At 42.5% G+C, this 18,800-nt stretch overlaps 1 protein-coding gene across 3 annotated transcripts in view; it reads left to right on the top strand.

Annotated features, from left to right (window-relative positions):
* The first annotated feature begins 503 nt into the window (after nucleotides 1-503).
* NSD1 (nuclear receptor binding SET domain protein 1) overlaps nucleotides 504-18,800 on the top strand; it is a 146,889-nt gene continuing 128,592 nt past the window's right edge. The window contains exons 1-3 of one of the 3 annotated variants that reach the window (XM_032594062.1): nucleotides 1,180-1,384; nucleotides 2,519-2,632; nucleotides 3,373-3,462. In XM_032594062.1, coding sequence (XP_032449953.1) covers nucleotides 2,603-2,632; nucleotides 3,373-3,462 — 120 coding nt within the window. In that variant the 5' untranslated portion in view covers nucleotides 1,180-1,384; nucleotides 2,519-2,602. Of the gene's footprint in view, nucleotides 587-1,179; nucleotides 1,385-2,518; nucleotides 3,463-18,800 lie in introns of those variants that run through there. The other 2 variants (XM_030326753.1, XM_030326748.1) reach the window with 2 other exon arrangements.

Below are 18,800 nucleotides of genomic sequence, written 5' to 3'. Positions count from 1 at the left end.
TGCCCGGGCTGGGGACACGGCCTCACTGGGCGGGGGCCGCACGGCGGCAGGCCGAGGTGCGGGCGCGCAGTCAGGCTGCTACCCGGCTCCGGTGCGGGGGGTGGGCTCGGCGCGGGGGTCGCCTGGCCTCATCCCCCGGCCGAGGCCACGGCCGGGCAGGCAGTGCCCGGGCGGGTAACCCGACCCGACCCGGCTCCCGATCGCCGCTCACCCCGCAAGGCCGGGCAGGGGGAGGGAGAGAAATAGGGAGGAGGGGGAAGGGAAGGGGTGGTGGGTGAGGGGCTGTGGGGACCGCAGGGCCGAGTCCCCAGCCTGACTGCGCTGCTCTAGGGCGGCTGCCTGTTTTCCCCGGAACGAGCCAGCCCCCTGCTTCGCGGGCGTCGGGCCTGCGGCAGGAGGGAGCCCTGGGGCTGCACAAGCTTGGCTCTGGGAGGCAGACCCGAGCTGCTGCCTCCATTTTGTTTCCTGCTCAGCTTGGTCTGTGGTGGTGGTGGTGTGGGTTTGGGGTGCGGCTGGGCAGGGGGTTCACCTGCGGCCACGCCTGCTCGGGGCCTGAGGCTTCGAAGACCCCAGCCCAAGCCCCCAGGTGAGCCCCGCGGTAGGAGGGGGGTTGCCTTGGCCTCGGGCCGAGCCGAGCGAGCTGAGGGCAGGTGCCCAGTGGATGGGGAGCCGGGCTGTAACCTAAGATGGAGGCTGGGACTGACGCGGGCCCGAACGGGGCTGGCTGGGCGGTCGGACAGGCCTCAGCCGGGCCAGGTGCCGCCGGGGATGGGGCTCGAGACGGGTAGGGTTCAGGAGCCGTGTGCAGCCCGGGGCCAGCGTAGCGCCCTGAGGTAGGTGAGGGGATCTGAGTGCCACCCACGACGCCCGCAGGCCCAGACACTCCGGGGAGGCGCGCGAGGCCCCTGGGGAGCCTGCCTCAGGCCCCGCCCGGGCTGCCGGGCCGGCCCGTAGGCCCAGGCCGCGAGCGGGCGCGCAAGGGGAGGGGAGGGGGCGGCAGCGGCGGCTCCGCTGATTGGGCGGCGCGCTCGCGAGCCCGACTTCACCCGCCCTGAACCCCGAAGAGTGAGGAGAGGGAGCGCGCGCGCGGTGGGGGGAAGGGGTGCGCGCGCACTCGGTGCCCCAGCCGCACGCGGGCCGGCGCGAGGCGCTGGGTCGCACGCGCCGCCGCGGGGGCGCGCGCGGTGGGGGTGTGAGGAGGAGGAGGCGGCGGCGGAATAGGCCGGGGCAGGTCGCGCTCGCTGCCTTCTCCCCTGAAGAGAGACGCGGGGGGGAGGGGGGTGCAGCGAGCGGCTCCGCTCTCTCCCCTCAGCTCCGCTCGCGCCCCAGTGTAATGAGGGTCACCCCCTCCCCCCAGCCGGCCCGGGAGGGGGCGCGGGGCACGGTAACTAGTGCGCTTGGGTGGGTGGCGGGCAGGCGCGAAGAGGGAGGAGGCGGCCGGGCGGGGAAGATGGTGGTGGCCGTGAGGTGAGGGGCGCGGGTGAGGGCCGGGCGCGGCGCGGTGTTGGTGGCCCGCGGCGTTGTTGCCGCGGGCCCCCTCCCCCTCCATCACTACCAGCCGGGCTCAGGCCTAGCCGGCCCGGCCGCGGAGAACTTCCTCCCGGCGCGGCCCGTGCCCCGCCGGCCTCCCGCGCGCACCTCGGCCTCCGCCTCCCCACAGGTAGCCAGCTGGTGGGCGCGGGGCCGGCTACCCTCCTGCAGCAAACTTTGCTTGCTGCTTAATATTGATGAGTGCGATCGGCTCGGCCAGGAGGTGCTGCCGCGGCTGCGGGAAGGAGCGCGGCCCGGGCAGGCGGCGGCGGCGTCGGCAGCAGCCATGTTTGTCAAGCTGTAGCAGCTGCTGCTGCCCTGACTCGGCTTCGCCGGCTGCCTCTGTTTCTCTCCCCCTGCCGCGTCGTGGCCTCTGGGCCCTGCAGCCGTGGACTGAGCAGTCTTGCAGTCTGAAAGGCGAGGTTCGGGGTGCACCCGCTTAGGCCGACTCGCCTGCGGCCTGGGCACGGCCGCTGCAAAGGCTTCAGTGCCGGCTGGGCGCAGGGTGCAGCGCTATTGTGACCGCTGCGCCCGAGCGATCCAGGAAGGAGGAGGGTAACCTTTTTTGTGCAGCGTCCGGGAGCCCCCTTCGAACCCTGCAGCCCTCTCCCTTTGGGAGATCCGGCCGCTGGACACCCCCCACCCCCCACCAGCGGGGGATGGGGAGGACAATTTCTGTTTGAGATTTAGGAATTTCTACTGCCAAAGGGATTTTAATGTTAGTTCAGCCCAACTGTCCACCAGTCTGCAGTGCAGGAAAAAGGGACGGGCTGTTTGCATGTGGCAAGATCTGCCCAGCTCCGGGAAGATGGAGTTTGCGGAGGCTCACCGAGGCCATTTTTCCATCGTCAGCTGGGGAACTTTTTCCGCCCATGGAAGTGCAGCAGAAAGGCATTGAGGCCACTAGGCCTTCAGAAGTGGCTGCCATTTTGAAGATAAGAGTCAAATGGCCTGTAAACTAAGATTAATTGCTGTTTTTGGATTTCAGGTTGATGCTGGCCCAGGATGGATCAGACCTGTGAACTACCCAGAAGAAATTGTCTGCTGCCCTTTTCCAATCCAGTGAATTTAGATGCCCCTGAAGACAAGGACAGCCCTTTCGGTAATGGTCAATCCAATTTTTCTGAGCCACTTAATGGGTGTACTATGCAGTTATCGACTGCCAGTGGAACATCCCAAAATGCTTATGGACAAGATTCTCCATCTTGTTACATTCCACTGCGGAGACTACAGGATTTGGCCTCCATGATCAATGTAGAGTATTTAAATGGGTCTGCTGATGGATCAGAATCCTTTCAAGACCCTGAAAAAAGTGATTCAAGAGCTCAGTCGCCAGTTGTTTGCACTTCCTTGAGTCCTGGTGGTCCAACAGCACTTGCTATGAAACAGGAACCCTCTTGTAATAACTCCCCTGAACTCCAGGTAAAAGTAACAAAGACTATCAAGAATGGCTTTCTGCACTTTGAGAATTTTACTTGTGTGGACGATGCAGATGTAGATTCTGAAATGGACCCAGAACAGCCAGTCACAGAGGATGAGAGTATAGAGGAGATCTTTGAGGAAACTCAGACCAATGCCACCTGCAATTATGAGCCTAAATCAGAGAATGGTGTAGACGTGGCCATGGGAAATGAACAAGACAGCACATCAGAGAGTAGAAATGGTGCAGTCAAATCGCCATTCTTGCCATTAGCTCCTCAAACTGAAACACAGAAAAATAAGCAAAGAAATGAAGTGGACGGCAGCAATGAAAAAGCAGCCCTTCTCCCAGCCCCCTTTTCACTAGGAGATACAAACGTTACCATAGAAGAGCAATTAAATTCAATAAATTTATCTTTTCAGGATGATCCAGATTCCAGTACCAGTACATTAGGAAACATGCTAGAATTACCTGGAACTTCATCATCATCTACTTCACAGGAATTGCCATTTGTAAGCAGTTTTTGGTACAACTTAAATATATACATAAGTGTATATATACAGGCAACTTAAAGGGAAACATAACTGATTGGTTTTTGGTTGTTTATCAGTTCACAGCTGAGTGCCTATTGCTAATGATAGGCTTTTTGGGGAGATTTTACTCTGATTTTTAAATTTATCTCTGTTGTATGATTTTTTTTTTCCCTCAGATTTTTCCAGTTAACTCTCAGTTGAGGACTGGCTAAGAGTTAAAACTCTTAAGGGCCTTTAATTGAGTTCAGATTTCATTTTTCAAGATGGAGCATACATTTGTTTAGTTTTACTTAGTTATTTTTTAAATGTTTTGGCGTACTGGTATCATGAGTGCAGGTGAACCAGTTAGTTTCCTGGAGTTCTTTTTTTACGTAAGGCCTGGTGTGTTTTTTTAGTTGATGGGGTGATGCTTGCTTCACATTGAAGTGCATTTTGGGTACAAATTGAAAGTAGCTAAGATGAGAAGACCTTCTTGGACATCAGTCAAAATTTAAATTAGGCCAGTTTTTCTGAACTACCTGTTGTGAAGGTATAGTATCCTATTGCTGTAGGTAACTGCCACCATCAGAGTAGACTCTTGAACTTAGGTTTTAATTTTGAAGTGTTTGTGTGTTGTGGTATGTGTAAGTGTATAGAACCGGAAGAAAATCTACTTTGAGTTGTTATTTAGTAGTGCTGTGTATTGTTAACGAGTGGTAAATGATAAAGTTCTTTTTTATTTGATCTTATACAGAATTTCTTGGACTGTCCATAGTTAGCGGAATGCTCAGTTCTCTTAGCCTCAGTTTCATCACCTTTAAAATCAAACTTCTTGGTTGTTAAAAAATTTTTCTCAGCTTTAAATATTTCATTCTGATTTTGTTTCTCCCCAGATGTATTGTTATGGTCACCTGCAGTGTCACCACGGAGGATCTCCTTACTTCCATGCCTCTGCAATCTATATAAAAATTTAATCAGAAAAAAAATTGTATGTGGTGACTGTTTTGAGTGCATTAAACATTCACTTTACCATATAGCCTTGATATTCTTTAAAGTCACAGAGAATGTGGGTGTGTTGCTTTTGTTTGTTGATTCATGTTTTAAATATGCTTTAGTACTCCTTGGTTTCTTAAGTTGGCAGTTGCACATTTTAAAAATTTGTTTTGGTAGTCACTTTGAGTCTGTATTGTCCTTGGTATTTTTTAGGGTGGATAAGTTGTGTTGGTGACCTATTGGCAGCTTAGACAAACTCTTTCTTGGGTTCACATGGAAATTTTTTTACATATATAGTGATGCCCTTGTGTTTACATAAAATCTTGCATTTGACAGTGGAGATGTTTCTCTAGAAGCATATATATAATGACATATAAATCTGTTTCTTGTCAAAGAGATGTCATTGGAATATTGGCTCTATTATAAACAATTGAAAATATTGGAGCCTATAGATAGTATGTTATATATCTAAAATGGGAGTTAGCAAAATTGTGTATAAATAGAAATTTTTTTTTTCTGGCAGAAAGTATAAATTGCTTAAAGACTTTATGGGCTTGAAGAGGCGAGTAACCAATTGTAGGCCTTTGGTTTAAGGTCGTGGATGCAATGTATTGCTTTGATTTTTGCCTTTGATATTTTTTAGCTGAAGATTTGAAATAGTGAAGTCAGTGTTAGAGTGCAAATTTAGCTGAATAATATAGTTTGGGAAAGGTGTAATTAAAAATAATTCTATATGGCTACACACTTAATATATACAGATTACTGCACAGTTGATCCTTTGCAGCAAGTATAGAGCACTTACTTACTCTGCATTGGATTCTATGCCTAGGGCTGGAAATTTTAGAAAATCATTAGCAAATGCTGTTGGTATTTTTTGTTATGTGATACTTTGATAGAGTAAGATTCTCTTGGTGAGAGTAATATAGTTATTAGGATTGTAAATTCCCTTTATAGAGTTAGAGAAAGGCACATGATTCAAAATCATACTGTCTTATTTTGTATGTCTAGCTATAAGCAGACTGTTTGCCCTCTGCCATAAATAAGCAGCCTCTTCAGTTTATCCTCTGCTTTTCAGTTATTTTATCTGAATGTAGTGATGTGAATAATGATTGTCATTATAGTTAATAATCCTGACTTGGTGCTTTTATATTTAATTGGGTTGACACCTTCTAATTCCTGCCAGTGAATGTATGCAGTGTATAGTGCTTAATAATACGTAGGTACTTGATAAAATACTGAAGGAAAGTTGGTCCCAGAGCTAAGTTTAAACAGGCAATAATTTACAACTTTTTAAGTGCTTTGGTCTGTATTGTCTCATTGGATCTTCATAGCTTTGTAGTGAAAGATGTCATAAAAGACAGGTCATCCTTCAAGGCACTTGAGATTATTAGAGACAAAACTAAAACCCTTGAAATCCTAGAACTATCTCAGTACTCTTGGTTTTCTGTAGTGACTTCTGAAGGTCTCTGACACTCTTGGCTGGGCCTGGTTTACTCACTAGGCTGTTTGTAGCAGTTTGTTTTCTACTCTTCCCTTAGATGTTTTATGGAGAATTTATATTGTGGTGGTATTCATGAATTTAGGGATACTCAAAATTCTTAGGATGTAGCTGGCTAGCTCCAGGATAGTCTGATGTACATATTGTACTTTTAATCTAAAGAAGGTGACTAAAAATGAATCCACTTACAGTGGGAACTAAAATTTCATAATAAGGAGAAAAGAGTTTACTTAGGATTTTATATCGAAAAATTAAAATGAAGAAATATGAAAATAAACTTTTTAAACCTTTATCAAAACTTTGGTTGTGATGGCAACTATTTGTTATAATAAGGCAAGAATCAAATAGAGTAAAAAAAATTTTGTCCAGGGGCACCTGGGTGGCTTAGTTGAACGGCTGACTTTTAATCTTGCCTCAGGTCAAGGATCTCAAGGTTTGTGGGATCAAGCCCTGTGTGGGGCTCTGTGCTGGTAGTGTGGAGCCTGCTTGGAAATCTCTCCGTGTCTGCTCCTCTTCCTTTTTCTTTCTCTCAAAATAAATAATAAGCATTAAAAAATTAAAAAAAAATTGTCCAGTGAAATTGTATAAGAGGGAGGTGACATACTTTATTTTGTTTCACTCTTTCATGATTATAATGAGGTTAAATTTTTGTAAAATAGTGAGGTAATCCGTTTTAGTAAGGTTCTCTTTTAAAAGTGTCCACAATAGGGGTGCCTCGGTGGCTCAGTCGGTTAAGCATCTGACTTTAGCTCAGGTCATGATCTCGTGGTTTGTGAGTTTAAGCCCCGCATCAGGCTCTCTGCTGACAGCTCAGAGCCTGGAGCCTGCTTCAGATTCTATGTCTCTGTGTCTCTCTGCCCCTCCTCTGCTCACACTCTGTGTCTGTCTGTCTCAAAAATAAATAAACATTTAAAAAAAAAAAAAGTCCACAATAGAAAATTTCAAGCATATACCAAAGAAGAGAGAATCGTAGAAATGCTTGCATACTCAGTGGTAACTACTATTTTACTGATCTTGTTTTATTTTCCCTCTGTTATGTCATTGACTTACATTGTTTTTAAGTTTATTTAAAGAGAGAAAGTGCATGCGTGATTGGCGGAGGGTCAGAGAGAGAGAGAGGGAGAGAAACAGAATTCGAGGCAGACTCCACAATGTCATTGAGGAGCCCATCGTCAGGTTTGAACTCAAAGACTGTGAGATCATGACCTGAGCCAAAACCAAGAGTTGGATGCTTAACCAGCTCAGCCACCCAGGTGCCCCAACATATCTTAATCCTTTGATGTTTATCATGTCACTTTTTGAAGTTTCTGTCCTATTATTGTTGTCAGTTGTCACTTGTTTACTGGTTGACCTAGATCATCTTTTCCATACCTGTAATCAGAGTGGTTTTTCTTTATTATTTACATTGATTTCAAGAAACACAGCATCTTTTTGCCAGATTTGTTTGCAGTTTTACCTTGTAATTGACTGGCACTGTAATAGTAGTTCATTATTAGGTGGAGATAGACACTATATTGTCCATAGGAAGATGTTTGAATAGAGGCTTCTTTTTGCCATTTAAAAATAGATATTTTGGCGTTGTAACAATCCTATACAATCTTGGGGATTTACAAAGTACTCAAAAACCACCCACCTGTACTGAGTTCTATGCTGTGGATGTTTAAGTGGTTAAAGAGTTGAGTGGAGAGATGAATGAAACCTGGAGTAGTCAAGGCTTCAAGGAAGAAGTGGAACTTGAATTGGCTTTGGCTGGGTTGGGTTTGGTTGGGTTTAGAAGGCTGTTTTTGTCTTCTTAAGTTTATTTTGAGAGAGAGAGAGCACAAGGAGGGGAGGGGCACAGAGAGGGGTGAGAGAATCTCAAGCAGGCTCTGCGCTGTCAGTGTGGGGCTCAAACCCACAAACAGATCATGACTTGAGCTGAAATCAGGAGTCTGGATGCCTAACTGACTGAGCCACCCAGGTACCTCCTAGAAGGGTATTTTTCATGTAGAGAATTAAGTGAACATAGTATTTTCAGGAAGTATTTGTTGAGGATTGGTTGGGTAGGATAAGTGTAGTCTGGTAATAGGGCCTAAAAATTTGGACTGTGGCATTTGATGTTGAAGTGATAGGACTAGGAGCCAGCAAGGGATTTTAGCTGAGAAGTGATCTGATGAAATCTGTGTTTGAAAAACTTTGGCTGGGGGAGAATAGAGGCAACCTTAGGATGTCAGAGTCTGTTGCAATAGTAGTTAAAACTTAGACTTGGGGGCACCTGGGTGGCTCATTCGGTTAAGCATCTGACTTTGGCTCAGGTCATGATCTCACGGTTCGTGAGTTCGAGCCCCCTGTTGGGCTGTGGGCTGACAGCTCAGAGCCTGGAGCCTGCTTCAGATTCTGTGTCTCCCTCTGTCTCTGCCCCTTCCCTGCTGATGGGCTGTCTCTCTCTCTCAGAAATAAACATTAAAAAAAAAAACAACCAAAAAAACCCCAACAACAACAAAAAAACATGGGCAGAATTAGTAGTAGAAAGAAAGAGGGTAAATCGAAAAGATTATTTCAGAGGAGGGAAATTGGCAGCCGTTTTGGGCTATCTGGTTTGGAGGCAAAATCAGAGTCTGGATTTGAGGAAAGAAGGAGAGATGAGTGCAGATGATCTTTGTATGGCTTGTGGTGGTCCCTGAGACAATGATTCCTCAGATTCTCTCTGCTCTCCTCATCGTTGCAGCAATTCTCTGCCCTCTTCTTTCCTGTCTAAAAAGAAAATAGATCCTATCTCCATACGTCTCATGTTCTGCCCTCATGTCCTCCCTGCTAGAGGACCTGGTGTTACTCATTCCTCTTTCCTCTTTTCTTCTGGAGTCTATTTTCTACTTTTCTACTTCATTTTTTTCTGCCTAAAAACGGGATGATACCTTCCTATTCTAAAGGCATCTTCCTGTATCCTATAACCCTTCCAATGATCTTTCCCCTTTAATGGTGAATTTCTTGCAAGAGTTAACTGCTTTTTTAACCTCTCCTTAAAGCTCTGTGGATTGGCTTCTATATCCTCTACTCTGCTGCAACTGTTCTTTTATAAGTCCCAGGTGACACTTCAATACTTACCCTATTAGATTTGCAGTATTTGACCACCACTCCTTTAAACAGCCCTTCTTTGCTTACTGTCTTTTCTTCCTCTTTGATTCTCTGCAGTCTCATCCACTTTCATGGATTTACTTTATTCTTACTCTGCTGTGTGAAAATGCTCTTGATCTGACTTCTGAGCTTCAGGCCAAGAAATTCTAATCACCAACCAACTTTCTCTTCTACCTATATCATATTCAATTTTGAACCTATCCTTTATGCCAAACATGCATTTCCTTTTGTGTTAATGACGGCATCATCCTCCTGTTCATTTCAAGGCTGGAAACTTTGGAGTCCCTCATTTTTATGATCAAACCACATTTGAGTGCTTTCTCTGTGCCAGGCACTGCTAGTATTAAAAGGTAAGACCTACTTTGTGTTTTTAAGGAACTTTACTATTTAAGGAACACCAGTGTAAACATTGACAATACAGAATAGTAAGTAGTTTAATAGGTGTTATAAATACAGTACTGTGGCATGTCTGGAGTAATCCTGAAGAACTTCACAGAAAGGTTATGTATAATTGAACAGAGGCATGCCAGTAAGTAAGAAGGAGTAGGATATAGAAGTGCCAAGAAATTCTTTTGATAGGAATCTGGGAGAATGAGGTTGTCAGGAGGTAAAGTATAAACATAGGTCTTGTATGCCATCCTATAGAGTTGACTTTTTAAAAAAATTTTTTTAATGTTTATGCATTTTTGAGAGAGAAAGAGCGTGAGCAGAGGAGGGGCAGAGAGAGGGAAACACAGAATCTGAAGCAGGCTCCAGGCTCTGAGCTATCAGCACAGAGCCTGACGTGGGACTTGAACTCACTGCGAGATCATTACTTGAGCTGAAGTTGGATGCTTAACTGACTGAGCCACCAAGGCACCCCAAGAGTTGACTTTTTTTTTAAGTTTTTATTTTTATTTTTTAAATTTTTATTTAAGTAATCTCCACCCAGCGTGGGTCTCAAACTCATGACCCTGAGATTAAGAGTCACATGCTGCTCTTCCGACTGAGCCAGCCAGGCACTCCATTATGCGATTTCTAAATTACACAGATTCTCCAGTCTTTTTTTCATTTCTTAATTCCCATTCTACTATGAGGTCTTTATCACTCTTCATATAGTTTTTCTTTCTAGTCTGTCTTATCCAAAATTACTTCTGACCTCCAAAATGAGAAATTCTAGGTCTCTGGTTAAAGCTTTAGTTTCAGTGCCTCACTTCTTTCCCTATTTACCTAACAAACAAAGCCCATATTTAGTGTCGCTTTGATAGGACCCTTTCTTGACTTTCTCAAATCTCATATATGCTATATCCAAGGTGTTCTGGGTTCAGTCAGACTGAACTATTTACTAATAGATTAGATTTGCTTTACTTCACACCCTCCCCTGGCTCATGTCTTTATCCTCTTGGTCTGATTCATCGTTGCATATTAATAGTATGTAGCATGATGCCTTTTTTGTAGTAGTCCTTTATATAGTTACCAAAGGAAAGGGTGGATGGTGCTATTATAGCAGTACAACTTGGGGAGGGAAGTAGATTTTATTTTACTTACTAAAAAAAATTTTTTTAATGTTTATCTGTTTTTGAGAGGCAGGGAGGGGCAGAGAGAGAGGGAGACACAGAATCCAAAGGAGGCTCTAGGCTCTGAGCTGTCAGCACAGAGCTCATTGTGGAGCTTGAACCCACAAGAGGTGAGATCGTGACCTGAGCCGAAGTCAGAGGCTTAACCGACTTAGCCACCTAGGTGCCCCAGGAAGTAAGTTTTAGATAGGAAGGTGATGAATGGACTGTCAGCTCTTCTCCTCGGTGTACCAAATTTTAAAACCTCAGAATTTTTTTGACTTTATCTCCTCTTGCACTCAATTTCTAAGGTCTTTGAACTTGAGTTTCCTAATATCCTAATATTTTTCTCCACATTCTCACCTTCAATCTTTTAACAAGGTAATTTTTTTTTTTTTTAAAGTGGGCTCCACACCCAACTTGGGGCTTGAACTCATGACCCTGGGATCAAGAGTTGGATGCTTCACCGACTGAGCCAGCCTGGTGCCCCCTCACTTTTCAGTCTTTTAATTGTGAATATTAAATCATAGTGGTCTTACTATTATTTTTTTGAGTTTATTTTGAGAGAGAGTGAGAGCACGTGAGTGGGAGGGGGTGTAGAGAGAGAGAGAGAGAGAGAGAGAGAGAGAGAGAGAGAGAGAATCCCAAGCAGGCTTCACACTGTCAGCACAGAGCCTGACGTGGTGTTCAATCTCAAACCACGAGATCATGACCTGAACCGAAATCAAGAGTTGGACACTTAACTTACTGAGCTACCCAGGTACCCCGAATCATAATGGTCTTAAATTGAACAGATCTCTGAGTGTGTTTGAGTGTGTACTGTTCTTCCTGTTTAGTTGGAGAAGTCCCTTTAATCTCTGAGGCCCAGTTCCTCATCTCTAAATTGGGGCTAGTACCTTACCTACAGGTTTGTTTGAGAGCAACAAGATACTAGATGCTAGTTCTGAAGTAGGTGCTCAGTAAGCAATGCCTATTATATGCAAGAACCAAACACCTTTTGGGAGAGTTAGTCGTGAATTTCCAGAAGCCTGTCTTTGCGTTTTTGCTTTTTTTTCTTTATTCTTCTGAACTCTTCTGCCTTACTTGGTAAGTTAAAGACATAAACTACTGTTGACAGTTTCTATTTCTGTTTAATAGAATTTTATCCATTTTTTCTTGGTAATCACGAGAATTTACTTTGTGTAGTGGGATCAGGATCTTTGTGTACTCCCAGCTGTTAAGTGGTATAACTTTATTATGTTGTTTTGCTGGTTGTCTTTTGTCGTTGTCATGGATGTAAATGTTACCTCTCTACCCCCTAGTTTTCACAAGAACCCACTGAAAGGAGATCCCATCTCTTTTGCAGTGGTGGGTTTGATTTTCATTGAATGATTGTTCCTTAGACTTTTAAAATAATTTCAAGTGTGGCCTTTTGAAGAAATGGCTAGGATTTTTTTTTTAATGTTTATTTATTTGTTTTAAAAGAGCAAACAGGGAAGGGGCAAAGAGAAAGGGAGAGACCAGAGTTCCAAGCAGGCTCCGCCCTGTCAGTGCAGAGCCCCATGCCGGGCTCAAACTCAGGAACTGTGAGATCATGACCTGAGCTGATTATCAGGAGTGGGACACAGGGTGCCTGAGTGGCTCAGTCGGTTAAGCATTTGACTTTGGCTCAGGTCATGATCTCACAGTTCGTGAGTTCAATCCCCATATCAGATTCTCTCTGCTGTCAGCACAGAGCCTGCTTTGGATCCTCTCTCTCTCTCCCCCCCTGTCCCCCCACTGCTCACACTCTCTCTCCTCTCTCTCAAAAATTAATAAAAACATTAAAAAAAAAAAGTCAGATGCTTAACCAACTGAGCCACCCAGGCACCCTGGCTGTGATTCTTTTTAGTTAGAAAGGTAATAAATATTTGTGGCAAAAAAAAGTCAGACTTAAAAATGGAAGGTAAAAGTTTCTATTTCTGTCACCCCTCATGTACTTAATGTTCTATTAAACTTTTCTTTTTATACAAACCTTTTCTTTTTTTAAAATTTGGAAATGTAAATGGCCTGTATACGTGTTCAATACCTTGGTTAATATATTAAGGACATATTTTCATATGAGCATGTAGATAGAGCTCCACTCTCATTTTTATTCTTGAAATTTTTTACTGAGATAAATGTAGATTCACATGTAGTTTTAAGTAATAATACAGAGGGATCTCTTGTGCATTTTGCCTGGTTTTGCAATGGTAATGTTTTATGAAAACGTCAAATATTACAACCAGAATATTGATGTTGATATAATCCTCCAATCTTGTTCACGTGAACCCAGTTTTTGTTTTTCATGTTTTTTTTTTCCTAGAAGAAAATTCTGTATTTCTAAGAAGATGTGTTCTAGATGTCTCCAGATCTACCTGTATTCATTTTGTGTAGTACGTAGAATATATAATGTGTATATTAAGTTCTCTACATTTTTATCACTGGTGTAGGTTCACATATGTGTCACCACGGTCAAGATACTAAACAGTTCGAACACCACAAGAATCCCTCCCTTGGCCCTTTTACATCAAATCCATTTCTTTTCTTACAGCTCCTTCCCCAGCCTTTGCTAATTACTTACTCTGTCCTTTGTTTGTAAAATTTTGTTACTTTAAAAATGTTACATAAATGGTATCATATAGTATATAGCTTTTGGGGATTGGGTTCTTTCACTTATATTGTGTAAGTTCCTGGAGATTCCTTCAGTTTATTGAATGTATCAATATTTTATTCCTTTTTATTACTAAGTAATATTCCACACAGTGTATATTCCACAGCTTGTTCAGCCCTTCACCTGTTAAAAGACATCTGGCCTTATTCTAATTTTTGTCTATTGGAAGTAAAAGTGTTATGAACATTTGTATATAGGTTTTTGTGTAAACATAAGTTTTCATTTCTCTGGGATAAATGCCCAAGTACAATTGCTGAATCATATGGTAGTGACATGTTTAGTTTTATAAGAAGCTGCCAAGCTGATTTTCAGAGCAACTCTATCATTTACATTCTTACTGGCAGTATATGAGTGATGGAGTCTCTTTGCATCTTTGCCATCATTTGGTGTTATCACTATTTCTTTCCTTTTCTTGGTCTATTTTTTTTCTTTTTTTAAGTTTTTTGTTTTGTTTTGTTTTGTTTTTTTTGTTTTTTGTTTTTGATAATCTCTACACCCACTGTAGGGCTTGAACTTACAACCCTGAAATCAAGAGTCACATGCTGTACCAACTGAGCCAGCCAGGCACTTCTTTTCCTTTTTTCTTTTTTCTTCTCTTCTTTTTTTAATTTACTTCCAAATTCGTTAGCATATACTGCAACAATGGTTTCAGGAGTAGATTCCTTAGTGCCCCTTACCCATTTAGCCCATCCCCCCTCCCACAATGCCTCCAGTAACCCTCTGTTTGTTCTCCATATTTAAAAGTCTCTTATGTTTTGTCCCCCTCCCTGTTTTTATATTACTTTTGCTTCTCTTCCCTTATGTTTATATGTTCTGTGTCTTAAAGTCCTCATATGAGTGAATCTTTTTTCTTTCTTTCTTTCTTTCTTTCTTTCTTTCTTTCTTTCTTTCTTTCTTTCTCTCTCTCTCTCTCTCTCTCTCTCTCTCTCTTTCTTTCTTTCTAAAATTCCAGTACATTGAATGTACAGGTTATATTACTGTGAGGTGTACAGTATAATGATTCAACAATTCTATACATTAGTGTGCATCAAGATAAGTGTACTCTTTTTTTTTTTTTTTTTTTTTTTTTTTTTTTTAAGTTCATTTGAGAGAAAGAGAGAGAGGGCGGGGAAGGGGCAAAAGAGAGAGGGAATGAGAATTCCAAGCAGGCTCCATACTGTCAGCACAGAGTCCGACACAGGGCTTGAACTCATAAGCTGTGAGATCATGCCTGAGCTGAAACCAAGTCAGATGGTCAACCAACTGAGCCCCCCAGGCACCCCAAGATAAGTGTATCTTACTCTTTTTCACCCCTCCCTGAGATCTACATGCCCTCTGGTAACCACCAGTTTGTTTTCTATATTTAAGAGTCTAGTTTTTTGTTGGTCTTTTTAAAAAAATTGTTCTTTGTTTCTTAAATCCCACAAGTGAAAAATATATTTTTGTCTTTCTGTGATTTATTTCACTTAGCCTTATGCCCTCTAGATCCATCCATGTTGTTGCAGATGGCAAAATCTCATTCTTTTTTATGGCTGAGTAATAGTCTGTTATATATGTATATATGTGTGTGTATGTGTATGTATGTATGTTTTGCCCATTTCTAATTGGATTGTTTGATACATATGTATATCTTCCACATTTTCTTTATTCATTCATATGTTGATGAACATTTGGGTTGCTTCTATATCTTGGCTATTGCAAATAATGTTGCAATAAACATAGGGGTGCATATATATATATTTGAATTAGTGTTTTTGTATTCTTTGGGTAATACCCAGTAGTGGAACTACTGGATCATCTGGTAATACTATTTTTAATTTTTTGAGGAACCTCCATACTCTTTTCCACAGTGGCCGTACCAGTTTGCATTCCTGCCAGCAGTACACAAGGGTTCCTTTTTCTCCACTTGCCAACACTTGTTTCTTGTGTTTTTTTGATTTTAGCCATTCTGACAGGTGTGAGGTGATGTCTCATTGTGGTTTTGATTTGCACTTGTGTTGTCACTGTTTTTATTTCAACCATTTTGATAGTTATATAATGATCTCTCATTATGGTTTTAATTGGCATTTTCCTGATAGCTAATGACGTTGAACATCTTTTTGTGTGCTTATTTGCCATCTGTATATCCTCTAGTGAAATATGTTCATCTCTTTTGCCCATTTTCTAATTGAATTGTTTGATTTTTTTTTTTAAACTGTTGAGTTTTGAGAGTTCTTTATATATTCTAGATGCTTTACATTCTTTGTAATGGTTATATACAAACCATAATTTTAAACATTGCTTCCACTTTTAGATAATTTACTAGAGAACCAACAAAGTCATACACATTTGTGGTTTCCCCTTAATAAGTTGGAACAGATTTTAGTGTTGCTTTATTAGGCAAAATTACTTATTAAGGTTTCTAAAGTCCTTTTCACATTCCAGTGATTTTATATAAAATACCATAATATTCTGCTAAAGATTGCTGGAAGGATAAAATCCATTTTGGAGTATGAACAATTGTATTTACACATTAGATTAAATTAAAAATAATTACTGGTTATATGATATCCCCTTATATACCAGAAAGAGTCTGAAGGTTAGTCTTTGTAAATTACAATGGTATATTCCCCTTGTCATCTCAAATTTCTCTTGATAGTGTAATTGGAGCTGTTGGGGGTCCCTGGTGCAAGTAGGTGATGTAGAAGTTGTCTCTGTACTCACTAAAAATAATAGACATTAATGCCATCCTAATTGTCTTTGGAATTTTACATCTAAAGGCATTTATTCAAATTACATTTGGTTCAACTGACAATGTCTTGAATTTGTTTTTATAGTAAGTATATCAAGGAATAGCACCTCTACTTATGCCACCATCAGTAAAGAATTGCAGAGCAGTTGTTGAGAGGTAATAAAATCTACATTTCAGATGTTCTTCTTTAACATAGTAGAGTCGGCAGAAGTATTACAGTACAGTTAATTAAACCACTGAAATAATTTCTTTGGTGGAGTAGATGTTAGAGTTGTAAGTAGAGTCTTGATAGGTAATATCTGTGGAATTATTTCCTTGTAATAATTTCATAATAATGTTTGTGGAATTATTTCCTAAGGATAAACTGCTGGTAGTAGAATATCAGGGTAATGGGTTAAATTTTTTGTATCTTGATGTATGTACTTCTCTATGGCTTTCCAAAAGGATCGTACCATTTCAATAGTTTTGGTTTTGGTTTTTTTTTTTGCATTTCTTTTAAATTTTTTATTTATTTTGAGAGAAGGAGAATGAGAGTGCAGGAGGCGCAGAGAGAGAGGGAGAGAGAGAATCCCAAGCAGGCTCTGCATTGACAGCATGGAGCCTGATGTGGGGCTAGATCTCACAAACTGTGAGATCATGACCTGAGCCAAAATAGAGTTGGGTGCTTAACTCACTGAGCCACCCAGGTGCCCCAATCTCTTTTCAGTTTTAGTGAATGCTTTTCTGTAGTTGTACAGCTGAAGTTTGATTTTTCATTTACCCAGATCTGTGTTTTGAAGTGATTTCTTTTATCGATTCAAAGCTTATTGTGCTTCTATGTATTTGATTAACTTTACAGACATAAAAATGTGAAGAAATCCTATCTGTCACAGTTACTGATTTAATATGGATTTTATTTTAATATCCAGTACCATGATGATGACAATTTTTATAGTGTCTTTAATACCTTTTTGAAAACAAATTCTTAAAGCTGTGAAAGGAATGTTTCCCTCTGTATTAGTTATCTATTTTGCCTAACAAATTACTTTCAAATTTAGCAGGCTAAAACAAACATTAATATCACAGAGGGTTAGGAATCTGGGAGTGGCTTAGTTGGGTGGTTCTGTCTCAGTGTCTCATGAGATTACAAGCAAGATGTCAGCCAGTGCTGCAGTCCTCTAAAGGCTCTAGGATCCCTGTCTAAGAAAATGTTGCTGGTTGGCTGTAGGAGTCCTTAGTTCCTTGCCAGATGAGCTTTTCCATAGGGCTGCTCATAGTATGTACTAGTTTCCCCCAGGGTGAGTGATCCAAGAGAGGAGAGACCAAGCAGGAAGAATTAAGGGGATAAATGTGGGAGGGGAAAACCATGGGTTGAATACCATGAATACCTAGAGATGGGAATCATTGGGGACCATCTTGGAGGCTGGTTACCACACCTATCCAACAAGAAATGAATTAAAAAAAAAAAATTATTTTTAAGATAATGTTTTTTAAAGTTTTATTTATTTTTGAGAGACTGTGTGAGTCGGGGAGGGGCAGAGAGAGAAGGAATCCCAAGCAGGCCCATTGCTGTCAGAACAGAGCCCTGTGGGGGGCTCAAACCCACAAAACTGAGATCATGACCTGAGCCAAAACCAAGAGTCAGATGTTCAACTGACTGAACCACCCAGGCGCCCGTATTTAAAAAAAATTTTTTTTAAGTTTCTTAAAATGTTTATTTTAAAGAGAGAGCACAAGTGGTGGAGGGGCAGAGAGAGAGAGAGGGAGAGAGGGAGAGGGAGGGAGACACAGAATCTGAAGCTGGCTGCAGCCTCTTGAGCTGTCAGCACAGAGCCTGACATGGGGCCCGATTCTATAAACAGGGAGGTCATGACCTGAGCCCAAACCAAGAGTTGGATACTCAACCGACTGAGCCACCCAGGCATCCCTATTTTTGAAATAGTTTTTACTTTTGTTTATTTTTGAGAGAGAGAGAGAGGCAGAGAGAGAAGGAGACACAGAATCCGAAGCTGGCTGCAGGCTCTGAGCAAGCTTGTCAGCATAGATCGCGATGCGGGGCTTGAGCCCACAAACTGTGAAATTATGACCTGAGCAGAAGTTGGACACTCAACTGACTGAGCCACCCAGGTGCCCCTTGAAATATTTTTTAAATGTTTATTTTTGAGAGCGAGAGAGTGGGGGAGGGACAGAGAGAGAGGGAGACAGGATCCAAAGCAGGCTCTGCACTGACAGCAGAGAGCCTGATGTGGGGCTTGAACTCATGAACCGTGAAGTCACGACCTGTGCTGAAGTCGGAGGCTTAACCGACTGAGCCACCCAGAATCCCCGAAATGAATAGTTTTTTTTTTTAATTTTTTTTAATGTTTATTTATTTTTGAGAGACAGAGACAGAACGAGCAGGGGAGGAACAGAGAGAGCAGGAGACACAGAATCCGAAGCAGGCTCCAGGCTCTGAGTTGTCAGCACAGAGCCTGACCCGGGGCTCGAACCCACGAACCGTGAGATCATAACCTGAGCTGAAGTTGCACGCTCAACCGACTGAGCCACCCAGGCACTCCTATGAATAGTTTTGATTAAAGGAGAAAGCTTAAGGGGCGCCTGGGTGGCTCAGTCATTAAGCATCTGACTTTGACTCAGGTCATTATCTCATGGTTCTTGAGTTTGAGCCCTTCTTCAGGTGAGTGTGAGCCCTGCTTCTCCTTTTCTCTCATTGCTCCCCCCTTCAAAAAAAAAAAAAAAAAAAGAATGCTTAAGTATGCAAAATAGACCATGATTAACTACTATTTTTTTGTTTTGAGAGAAATTTCCTGTGAGCGGACAAGGGGGAAGAGAAAAATT

This window comes from Lynx canadensis, chromosome A1, assembly GCF_007474595.2.
Source record: "Lynx canadensis isolate LIC74 chromosome A1, mLynCan4.pri.v2, whole genome shotgun sequence".
Taxonomy (NCBI): Eukaryota; Metazoa; Chordata; class Mammalia; order Carnivora; family Felidae; genus Lynx; species Lynx canadensis.
The sequence above is the reverse complement of the archived record's forward strand: the minus strand, read 5'-3'. Positions and strand labels throughout refer to the sequence as shown.